The 12,754-nt window shown below is 49.5% G+C and overlaps 1 protein-coding gene across 1 annotated transcript in view; it reads right to left on the bottom strand.

The window, feature by feature from the left end:
* Positions 1 to 296: 296 nt before the first annotated feature.
* MEA1 (male-enhanced antigen 1) overlaps positions 297 to 12,754 on the bottom strand; it is a 42,349-nt gene continuing 29,891 nt past the window's right edge. The window contains exon 4 of the mRNA XM_063918738.1: positions 297 to 562. Coding sequence (XP_063774808.1) covers positions 405 to 562 — 158 coding nt within the window. The 3' untranslated portion in view covers positions 297 to 404. The remainder of the gene's footprint in view (positions 563 to 12,754) is intronic.

Here is a 12,754-nt window from a genome sequence, read left to right as displayed (position 1 = left end):
CAGATTGGCGGTGTGTCACATTAGCATGTGAGCAAGTACAACGCTGTGGCTGCAGAAACGTGCATTTAGACCTATGTCCCAAATTTGACACACCCCACTCGCACACAACCACACACACTCCTATATGGGCACAAAACGGTGGCCCGCTGTCTAGATCACTCTTCTGGACAACCAAATCAGCCATGGGACAATTCTTCCTCGTCACATTACTTTTTACCAAAATACTGCAGTTTCTGGAGTTGAGGGAGGTCCAACTTCTGCTACTATCACAAAGGGTTAATAAATACCCTCGCCAGTCAGCGTTTTAGATCTTTATCCAGATCTGCATTATATTTACATACACATATACTGTACATACACAAAACATGTATAAAGTCCAGACATTCAGCTATTCTCCCGGGTTCTCATTTCTTGTACGGTTGGGGTCCTGAAGCGCGGGACTGAATGGTCTGATGGACAAGGTGCTCCCAATCCGCATCCGAAATCTGCTGCGCCCAGGGAGGAACGGACAAAGATGGCAACTTCACTGCGGCCATAGCGCGTTTCACTAATTCCACATGATCTGCACAGATAGAATGCATGATAAATATCCTCACATCATACTTACAGAACAGACTATAGGTGTGGCGTGCTCCTCCCACACTTATATCCCAGGTAGTGACATCCTTACACAGGGTGAATGATATATTCCTCTTACCCACACACAGAGATAGATATCATGCACATTATCTGCAAACACGCTATCCCCTGGCCCTTAGTCAATGACTGATGTGTATAACAAAGCAAAGAAAGAAATGATGATGCAAACAGCAACTTTTAGATCTTGTGCTTCTGCAGAAAACGTGAAATGCGTTGTCCTTAACACCAGGCTCCATACAGCCTCTGGAAAACCTCACAACACTTTGAACAGTAGCCTTATCCCACACAAGTAACAACAGCAAGGTCTATAGGATATAGGGCTGATTCTGAGTCACAGGAGGCCTATTATTTGCAACCATACACAAAAATAGGATTTTAATTACCTACCGGTAAATCCTTTTCTCATAGTCCGTAGAGGATGCTGGGGTCCATATTAGTACCATGGGGTATAGACGGGTCCACCAGGAGCCATTGGCACTTTAAGCGTTTAATAGTGTGGGCTGGCTCCTCCCTCTATGCCGCTCCTACCAGATTCAGTCTAGAAACTGTGCCCGAGGAGACAACATACTTCGAGAGAAGGAATCACACAGATAGTGGCGAGATTCATACCAGCTCACACAACACACAAATCCGGCTAACATGCCGGAACCACTCAGCAACAGCTGAAACAGTAAATAACGCAGAACTTACCTAAGAACCAGGCAGTACTGAACTATAAAACCAATGCAGGAAAACGAAGCGCTGGGCGGGCGCCAGCATCCTCTACGGACTACGAGAAAAGGATTTACCGGTAGGTAATTAAAATCCTATTTTCTCTTACGTCCTAGAGGATGCTGGGGTCCATATTAGTACCATGGGGATGTACCAAAGCTCCCAGTACGGGAGGGAGAGCACAGAGGCTCCTGCAAGACTGCTTGACCAAACTTGAGGTCATCAGAGGCCAAAGTATCAAACTGGTAAAACCTAGCAAACGTGTTCGAACCAGACCAAGTAGCAGCTCGGCAAAGATGCAAGGCCGAAACACCCCGGGGCAGCCGCCCAGGAAGAACCCACTTTATGAGTAGAGTGGGCCTTACACGATTGAATACGCATGCTGGATAGTGAACCTGATCCAGCGCGAAAGCGACTGCTTAGAAGCAGAACACACAATTTTCTTGGGATCGTAGAGGACAAAGAGAGAGTCAGTTTTTCTATGACGAGCTGTCCTCTTTACATAGATCTTCAAAGCCCTCACAAGATCCAAAGCCTTTGAAGCAATTGAGGAGTCAGTAGCCACTGGCACCACAATAGGTTGGTTGATATGGAAAGCTGATACAGCCTTAGGCAGGAACTGTGGACGAGTCCTAAGTTCCACCCTGTCTTCATGGAAGATCAGATAAGGACTTTTACAGGATAAAAACCCCAACTCCGACACGAGTCGGGCAGAAGCCAAGGAAACAAAGTGACCGCCTTCCACGTGAGAAACTTGATGTCAGCCTCCAGTAGAGGCTCAAACCAAGCTGCTTGTGGGAACTGCAACACCACATCTAGATCCCAGGGTGCCGTCTGCGCCACGAAGGGAGGCTGGATGTGCAGAACCCCTTTCAAAAAGGTCTGAACCTCAGGGAGGACAGCCAATTGTTTTTGAAAAATATGGACAAAGCAGAGATTTGGACCTTGATGGATCCCAATCTCAGGCCCACATCCACTCCCGCTTGCAGGAAAAGGAGAAAACGTCTAAGTTGAAACTCCACCGCAGGAGATTTTCTTGATTCACACCAAGAAACATATTTCTTCCAAATACGGTGGTAATGTTTAGATGTTACCCCCTTCCTAGCCTGAATCAGGGTAGGAATGACTTCACTCGGGATACCTTTCCGAGCTAAGATCTGGCGTTCAACCGCCGTGCCGTCAAACGTAGCCATGGTAAGTCTTGATAGGCAAACGGCCCCTGCAGTAGCAGATCCTCCCGAAGAGGTAAGGGCTTTGGATCTTCCAGCAGAAGATCCAGTAGATCCGCATACCAAGCCCTCCTTGGGCAGTCTGGAGCAATGAGTATTGCCAGAACCTTTGTTCTTCTTACCAGCTGAAGAACCTTTGGAATCAGAGGAAGTGGAGGGAAAACATACACTGACAGGAACACCCACGGAGTTACCAGTGCATCCACCACCACTGCCTGAGTGTCTCTTGACCGGGAACAGTACCACTCCAGCTTCTTGTTGAGGCGGGAGGCCATCATGTCTACGTGAGGAACCCCCCCACCAACCGGTTACCTCCATGAACACCTCCGGATGGAGACCCCACTCCCCTGGATGGAGATCGTGTCTGCTGAGGACGTCTGCTTCCCAGTAGTCTACTCCCGGAATGAAGATTGCCGACACCGCTACAGCGTGTCTTTCCACCCAGAGGAGGATTCTTGACACCTCTGACATTGCAGCCCTGCTCTTTGTTCCGCCTTGTCAGTTTATGTAGGCCACAGTGGTCACGTTGTCCGACTGCACCTGAACAGCCCGATCCTGTAGAAGGTGTGCTGCTTGCAGAAGGGCGTTGTATACGGCCCTTAGCTCCAGGATGTTTATTGGGAGAAGGGATTCTTGATTCGACCACCTTCCCTGAATGGTTTCCCCCAGAGCGACTGCTCCCCAACCTCTTACTTGCATCTGTGGTTAAAAGGATCCAGTCCTGAATTCCAAACCTTCAGCCTTCCAGAGGCAGGAGTATCCTCTTGTGCATGTGTAGGTGAGAGCCCGACCACTGGTCCAAGAGGTCCAGCTGAAAAGGTCGAGCATGAAACCTGCCATACTGCATCCGCCCAGAAGGCGGATGCATGGATGAACCGATACCCGGGTAGGCTTTAAGACATCCCGGACCATTGTTTGAATCGCCAATGCTTTCTCCACCGGGAGAAATACCCTCTTGCACTTCCGCGTCGAGGATCATTCCCAGGAAAGACGGTCTCCTTGTCAGCTCCAGATGAGATTTTGGAAGGTTCAGGATCCAGCCGTGCTGCCTGAGCAGCTGTGTCGTGAGCGCGATGGATCGCAACAACCTCTCCCTGGACGACGCCTTGATCAGGAGATCATCCAGATATGGAATAAGGTTCACCCCCTGTTTGCAGAGGAGAACCATCATCTCCACCATCACCTTGGTGAAGATCCTTGGTGCTGTTGAGAGGCCAAACGGCAGCGCCTGGAACTGATAGTGATCATCCAACAGTGCAAACCTGAGATATGCCTGGTGCGGCGACCAAATGGGAATGTGGAGGTAAGCATCCTTGATGTCTAGAGACACCAGGAACTCCCCCTCTGTTGGTCCTGATATGACAGCTCTCAGGGATTCCATCTTGAATTTGAACTCCCTGACATAAGGATTCAAAGACTTTAAGTTTAGAATAGGCCGTACCGAACCATTCTGGTTTTGGTACCACAAAAGGGTTATTAATCGAACCTTTGTTCCACTGCTGAAGTGAGACCGGAACAATGACATCTGACACCACCAATTTTCTGATGGCCTCCAGAAGAATTGTCCTGTCTGCCAGCAGGGCTGGCAAGCCTGACTTGAAGAAATGGTGAGGCGGGGGATCTTGGAACTCCAGTCTGTATCCTCTGGACACTATATCCAGGACCCAGGGGTCCAGACCCGACGACACCCAGACGTGGCTGAACTGCCGGAGTCTTGCCCCCACCTGACCTTCCTCCAGGCCTAGCTGTCCACCGTCATGCGGAGGACTTAGGGGTATCAGAAGCGGGCTTCTGGGTCTGGGAACCTGCAGGAGCAGGTTTCTTTCCTTTGGCACGACCACCTCTGAAGAAGGTGTTCGAAGGCTTATTCTTTCTAGGCCTCGCGGGCCAAAATGACTGTGACGTGGTAGATGAAAAAGGCTTCTTCGTAGCCGGTGCAGCTGAGGGGAGAAAAGGAGACTTACCCGCGGTAGCCGTGGCAATCCACGCATCCAGCGGCTCCCCAAAGAGAGCCTGACCTTTGTATGGTAGGCCCTCCACACACTTCCTTGATTCCACGTCTGCAGACCAGTTGCGCAGCCAGAGACCCCTGCGAGCCGAGACGGACATGGAGGAGATCACCGCAGCCATGGAACCCAGGTCTTTCATGGAATCCACCAGGAACCCTGCAGAATCCTGAATATTACGTAAAAATAAATCAACGTCACCTTTGTCCAGCGTAGTCGATTCCTCCTGCAGAGTGATTGACCACCTGGTAATAGCTTTAGCAATCCAAGCACAGGCTATAGTAGGCCGCAATATAGCCCCTGAAGCCGTGTAAATGGATTTCAGCGTAGCATCCACCTTGCGATCTGCCGGGTCCTTTAACGCAATAGATCCCGGGACCGGTAATACCACCTGTTTGGACAGCCTGGAGACAGAGGCGTCGACTATCGGTGGGGACTCCCATCTCTTCCTATCTTCCTCTGGGAAGGGAAAAGCCACCAAGACTCTCTTGGGAATCTGGAATTTCTTTTCGGGAGTTTCCCATGCCTTTTCAAAGATAGCATTTAATTCTTTGGATGCCGGGAAGGTGAGGGGGGGGGGGCTTCTTATTATCTGTAAAGAAGGCCTCTTCCACCTGTTCTGGAAATGTGTCCGAAATGTGTAAAACATCCCTAACATCCTCAATCATCAAGTGCACCCCCTTGGCAAGTGATGCTGTCCCCCTCAACACATCCCCGTCACCGTCTGCAGCGTCGGTGTCTGTGTCATCTTGCATAAATTGCAAGTGCACGTTTGTGAGAATGTACCGCAGGGGACCCCGAGGAGGCAGTATCAGACCACACAACCATAGAGGACTGGAGGACCCGAGTAGCATGCTCAGTCCTAGCAACTCTATCAGAAATCTGAGAAATAGTCCCCCTCAGAGAGACTAACCATTCTGGCTCTCTAGCTGGGATCTGTGCTAAAACAGTGCAATCATGATTACATGGAATGGAGTCTTCCTGGGAAGACAAATCCTCTGCAGCATATGAAACAGCGTCCCTAGACATGTTGTCACACACCCTCAAACACCCCACAAACACACAGGGTATTATGTAGACAGAGTTTCCCCCCCCAAGAATGGCAGAGAGACACAGAGATTGGAGCCAACCCACACACAGCGCTATTAGAGGTATAGCGAGTCCTTAACCAGCGCTGACTGTGTCCCTTAATAGGTGACACAGCCTTTATACAGCACCCCCCCCTTCTACAACCCCCTGGTACCATACAGATAGCTGGAGATTGCTCTGGAGGGACCTGGATCCACTTGGTAGTGAGTGCAGGCAGGAAAAATAAGAATTTACTTACCGATAATTCTATTTCTCGGAGTCCGTAGTGGATGCTGGGGTTCCTGAAAGGACCATGGGGAATAGCGGCTCCGCAGGAGACAGGGCACAAAAAAGTAAAGCTTTTACCAGATCAGGTGGTGTGCACTGGCTCCTCCCCCTATGACCCTCCTCCAGACTCCAGTTAGGTACTGTGCCCGGACGAGCGTACACAATAAGGGAGGCAATTTGAATCCCGGGTAAGACTCATACCAGCCACACCAATCACACCGTACAACTTGTGATCTAAACCCAGTTAACAGTATGATAACAGAAAGAGCCTCTTAAAGATGGCTCCTTAACAATATAACCCGAATTTGTTAACAATAACTATGTACAGTATTGCAGATAATCCGCACTTGGGATGGGCGCCCAGCATCCACTACGGACTCCGAGAAATAGAATTATCGGTAAGTAAATTCTTATTTTCTCTATCGTCCTAAGTGGATGCTGGGGTTCCTGAAAGGACCATGGGGATTATACCAAAGCTCCCAAACGGGCGGGAGAGTGCGGATGACTCTGCAGCACCGAATGAGAGAATTCCAAGTCCTCTTTTGCCAGGGTATCAAATTTGTAGAATTTTACAAACGTGTTTTCCCCCGACCACGTAGCTGCTCGACAGAATTGTAATGCCGAGACCCCTCGGGCAGCCGCCCAAGATGAGCCCACCTTCCTTGTGGAATGGGCCTTAACAGATTTAGGCTGTGGCAGGCCTGCCACAGAATGAGCAAGTTGAATTGTGTTACAAATCCAACGAGCAATCGTCTGCTTAGAAGCAGGGGCACCCAACTTGTTGGGTGCATATAGTATCAACAGCGAGTCAGATTTTCTGACTTCAGCCGTCCTTGAAATGTATATTTTTAAGGCTCTGACAACGTCCAACAACTTGGAGTCCTCCAAGTCGCCAGTGGCCGCAGGCACCACAATAGGTTGGTTCAGGTGAAACGCTGATACCACCTTAGGGAGAAAATGCGGACGAGTCCTCAGTTCTGCCCTATCCGAATGGAAGATTAGATAAGGGCTTTTATAAGATAAAGCCGCCAATTCAGATACTCTCCTGGCGGAAGCCAGGGCCAGTAACATAGTCACTTTCCATGTGAGATATTTAAAATCCACCTTTTTCAATGGTTCAAACCAATGGGATTTGAGGAAATCTAAAACTACATTTAGATCCCACGGTGCCACCGGAGGCACCACAGGAGGCTGTATATGCAGTACTCCTTTAACAAAAGTCTGTACCTCAGGAACTGAGGCCAATTCTTTTTGGAAGAATATTGACAGGGCCGAAATTTGAACCTTAATAGATCTCAATTTGAGACCCATAGACAATCCTGATTGTAGGAAATGTAGGAAACGACCCAGTTGAAATTCCTCCGTCGGAACACTCCGATCCTCGCACCACGCGACATATTTTCGCCAAATGCGGTGATAATGTTTCGCGGTGACTTCCTTCCTTGCCTTAATCAAGGTAGGAATGACTTCTTCTGGAATGCCTTTCCCTTTTAGGATCTGGCGTTCAACCGCCATGCCGTCAAACGCAGCCGCGGTAAGTCTTGAAAGAGACAGGGACCCTGTTGTAGCAGGTCCCTTCTCAGAAGTAGAGGGCACGGGTCGTCCGTGACCAACTCTTGAAGTTCCGGGTACCAAGTCCTTCTTGGCCAATCCGGAGCCACTAGTATTGTTCTTACTCCTCCTCACCGTATAATCTTCAATACCTTTGGTATGAGAGGCAGAGGAGGAAACACATATACTGATTTGTACACCCAAGGTGTTACCAGTGCGTCCACAGCTATTGCCTGTGGATCTCTTGACCTGGCGCAATACTTGTCCAGTTTCTTGTTGAGGCGAGACGCCATCATGTCTACCATTGGTCTTTCCCAACAGTTTATTAGCATGTGGAAGACTTCTGGATGAAGACCCCCCTCTCCCGGGTGAATATCGTGTCTGCTGAGGAAGTCTGCTTCCCAGTTGTCCACGCCCGGGAAGAACACTGCTGACAGTGCTATTACGTGATTCTCCGCCCAGCGAAGAATCTTGGCAGCTTCTGCCATTGCACTCCTGCTTCTTGTGCCGCCCTGTCTGTTTACATGGGCGACCGCCGTGATGTTGTCCGACTGAATCAACACCGGTTTTCCTTGCAGGAGTGGTTCCGCCTGGCTTAGAGCATTTTGGATTGCTCTTAGTACCAGAATGTTTATGTGAAGAGACTTTTCCAGGTTCGTCCATACCCCCTGGAAGTTTCTTCCTTGTGTGACTGCTCCCCAACCTCTCAGGCTGGCGTCCGTGGTCACCAGGATCAAATCCTGTATGCCGAATCTGCGGCCCTCCAATAGATGAGCCTTTTGCAACCACCACAGAAGATATACCCTTGTCCTTGGCGACAGGGTTATTCGCAGGTGCATCTGAGGATGCGACCCTGACCATTTGTCCAACAGATCCCTTTGGAAAATTCTTGCATGGAATCTGCCGAATGGAATTGCTTCGTAAAAAGCCACCATTTTTCCCAGGACTCTTGTGCATTGATGTACAGACACCTTTCCTGGTTTTAGGAGGTTCCTGACAGGTCGGATAACTCCTTGGCTTTTTCCTCGGGAAGAAAAACCTTTTTCTGAACCGTGTCCAGAATCATCCCTAGGAACAGCAGACGTATCGTCGGAAAACAGCTGCGATTCTTGGAATATTTAGAATCCAGTCGTGCCGTCGAAGAACTACTTTAGATAGTGCTCTTCCGACCTCCAACTGTTCTCTGGAACTTGCCCTTTTTAGGTCGTGCAAGTAAGGGATAATTTAGATGCCTTTTTTCTTTGAAGAAACATCTTTTCGGCCATTACCTTGGTAAAAAGGCCCGGGGTGCCGTGGATAATTCAAACGGCATCGTCTGAAACTGATATTGACAGTTCTGTACCACGAACCAGAGGTACCCTTGATGAGAAGGACAAAATTTGGACATGGAGGTAATCCTTGATGTCCAGGGACACCATATAGTCCCCTTTTTTCCGGTTCGCTATCACTGCTCTGAGTGACTTTATCTCGATTTGAACCTTTTATGTAAGTGTTCAAAACATTTTAGATTTAGACTATGTGTCACCAAGCCGTCTGGCTTCAGTACCACAATATAGTGTGGAAAAATAATACCCTTTTCCTTGTCGTAGGAGGGGTACTTTGATTATCACCTGCTGGATATACAGCTTGTGAATTGTTTCCAATGCTGCCTCCCTGTCGGAGGGAGCCGTTGGTAAAGCAGACTTCAGGAACCTGCGAGGAGAAGATGTCTCGACTCTCCAATCTTTACCCCTGGGATAATACTCGTACGATCTAGGGGTCAACTTGCGAGTGATCCCACTGCGCCCTGAGACTCTTGAGACTACCCCCCCACCTTGAGTCCGCTTGCACGGCCCCAGCGTCATGCTGAGGACTTGGCAGACGCGGTGGAGGGCTTCTTTTCCTGGGAAAGGGCTGCCTGCTGCAGTCTACTTCCCTTACCTCTATGTCTGGGCAGATATGACTGGCCTTTTGCCTGCATGCCCTCATGGGAAAGGAAAGATTGAGGCTGAAAAGACGGTGTCTTTTTTAGCTGAGATGTAACTTGGGGTAAAAAAGGTTGGATTTCCCAGCTGTTGCTGTGGTCCCCAGGTCCGATGGACCGACCCCCAAATAACTCCTTCCCTTTATACAGCAATACTTCCATCTGCCGTATGGGATCTGTATCACCTGACCACTGTCGTGTCCCTGACATCTTCTGGGAGATATGGACAACGCACTTATCTTGATGCCAGAGAGCAAATATCCCTCTGTGCATCTCACATACATATATATAGAATGCATCCTATTAAATGCTCTACATGAATAAAATATTTTCAGTCAGGGAATCCGACCAAGCCAACCCAGCACTGCATCTCCAGGCTGATGGCGATCGCTGGTCGCAGTATAACCACCGTATGTGTGTATATACTTTTTAGGATATTTTTCCAGCTTCCTATCAGCTGGCTCCTTGAGGGCGGCCGTATCTGGAGACGGTAACGCCACTTGATAAGCGTGTGAGCGCCTTATCACCCTAAGGGGTGTTTCCCAACGTACCCTAATTTCTGGCGGGAAAGGGTATAACGCCAATATTTGCTATCGGGGTAACCCTACGCATCATCACACACTTCATTTTATTTTATCTGATTCAGGAAAAACTACAGGTAGTTTTTTCCACTCCCACATAATACCCTTTCTTGTGGTACTTGTAGTATCAGAAACACGTAACACCTCCTTCATTGCCCTTAACGTGTGGCCCTAATGAGAAATACGTTTGTTTATTCACCGTCGACACTGTATTCAGTGTCCGTGTCTGTGTCTGTGTCGACCGACTGAGGTAAATGGGCGTTTTTTAAAACCCCTGACGGTGTTTCTGAGACGCCTGGACCGGTCCTAATAGATTGTCGGCCGTCTCATGTCGTCAACCGACCTTGCAGCGTGTTGACATTCTCACGTAATTCTCTAAATAAGCCATCCATTCCGGTGTCGACTCCCTAGAGAGTGACATCACCATTACAGGCAATTTCTCCGCCTCCTCACCAACATCGTCCTCATACATGTCGACACACACGTACCGACACACAGCACACACACCGGGAATGCTCTGACAGAGGACAGGACCCACTAGCCCTTTGGGGAGACAGAGGGAGAGTCTGCCAGCACACACCAAAAACGCTATAATTATATAGGGACAACCTTATATAAGTGTTTCTCCCTTATAGCATCTTTTATATATATACAATATCGCCAAAATCAGTGCCCCCCCTCTCTGTTTTAACCCTGTTTCTGTAGTGCAGTGCAGGGGAGAGCCTGGGAGCCTTCTCTCCAGCTTTTCTGTGAGAGAAAATGGCGCTGTGTGCTGAGGAGATAGGCCCCGCCCCTTTTACGGCGGGCTCGTCTCCCGCTATTTTTGAAGTTAGGCAGGGGTTAAATATCTCCATATAGCCTCTGTGGGCTATATGTGAGGTATTTTTTGCCTCTAATAAGGTTTTTATTTGCCTCTCAGAGCGCCCCCCCCAGCGCTCTGCACCCTCAGTGACTGTTGTGTGAAGTGTGCTGAGAGGAAAATGGCGCACAGCTGCAGTGCTGTGCGCTACCTTTATGAAGACTCAGGAGTCTTCAGCCGCCGATTTTGGACCTCTTCTCTGCAAGGGGGCCGGCGGCGCGGCTCCGGTGACCATCCAGGCTGTACCTGTGATCGTCCCTCTGGAGCTAGTGTCCAGTAGCCAAGCAGCAAATCCACTCTGCACGCAGGTGAGTTCACTACTTCTCCCCTAAGTCCCTCGTTGCAGTGATCCTGTTGCCAGCAGGACTCACTGTAAAGTAAAAAACCTAAGCTAAACTTTCTCTAAGCAGCTCTTTAGGAGAGCCACCTAGATTGCACCCTTCTCGTTCGGGCACAAAATCTAACTGGAGTCTGGAGGAGGGTCATAGGGGGAGGAGCCAGTGCACACCACCTGATCTGGTAAAAGCTTTACTTTTTTGTGCCCTGTCTCCTGCGGAGCCGCTATTCCCCATGGTCCTTTCAGGAACCCCAGCATCCACTTAGGACGATAGAGAAAATGGAGCTGAACGCTGCTGGGTCCGCTCTGAGGAAAAGCTCCGCTTCTTCCCGCTCTTTGAAAGATTATAATGGCCGGAGGACTTGTGCTGGCCTGGATCCGCAGACCCCGACAGGCTTGTAGTGGACAGTGTAGGGTCTGGAGCTGGCCCAGGGCGCCCCTCCCAGCGCTGCACCGCAGTACCGCTGAGCCTTCCGCGCTCCTACCCTCTAGTCGCCCTCTTCACACTGTCCCCCCACTTGCAAGGGGGGACAGTGACTCACTCGCCACACTTCAGCTCCCTGAGGGGGTGGCTGCTGGCTGCCGGGGCGAGCGTTCCCCTGCGGCGGGGCGCGATCTGTCCCCTCTGGAGCTCAACGTCCAGCCAGCGGGAGCAGTGGCTCAAGACCCCGCGGGGCGGACACTGCTCCCCCCCCCCCCCCCCCTCAGTCCCTCGCTGCAGGGAGGCTGTCGCCAGCAGCCTCCCTGTAAAATAACATACTCTGAAAAGAAAGAAAGAACTTTTTTCTAAGAGAACTCTGTAGAGCTCCCCTAGCTGTCCGGGCACATTTTCTAAACTGAGTCTGGTAGGAGGTGCGTAGAGGGAGGAGCCAGCCCACACTATTAAACTCTTAAAGTGCCAATGGCTCCTGGTGGACCCGTCTATACCCCATGGTACTAATATGGACCCCAGCATCCTCTAGGACGTAAGAGAAAACATATTTGTGGGTCATCCATAGCACTCCTACATACAAAATAGGACCAGAAATGTAATTTCTATTTAGAGACCAAATGAAACAAACAATGGTAGCCCCCATAACTATCCATTAATAATACAACATAAGTGGGGGAATTCAACCTACGGCGGGAAATTCAAAAAACCCTGCACTCATGGGTTTTTCTGCGCAGCAGCGGGTTTTCCTATTTAATTAGTAGGACGAAAATAGGACACAGCGAATTCTATAGAAAGCACCATGTCTTTTTTCTCTCCCCTCCAGAGCAAGTCTGATTTGTCCTAAAATCGTTATTTTTAGGAATAAACACCGGGACTTGCTCTGGCACCCCGGCGTCTACATCCCCCCCACTGAAGACAAATTAAGCAATTACACAAACACAACAATTGCTTAAAACTAGCGCTTTACATGTAAACACAAATGTGAATGGTGCTTAATATTGACACGCAGAAATCCCCTGTGTGTTCTCTCTCCTGGAAAGACACTTACAGTTTATTTCTTTCTCGTGTGCCCATAAAGGTATCTTTAGA

This window comes from Pseudophryne corroboree, chromosome 4, assembly GCF_028390025.1.
Source record: "Pseudophryne corroboree isolate aPseCor3 chromosome 4, aPseCor3.hap2, whole genome shotgun sequence".
NCBI lineage: Eukaryota > Metazoa > Chordata > Amphibia > Anura > Myobatrachidae > Pseudophryne > Pseudophryne corroboree.
The sequence above is the reverse complement of the archived record's forward strand: the minus strand, read 5'-3'. Positions and strand labels throughout refer to the sequence as shown.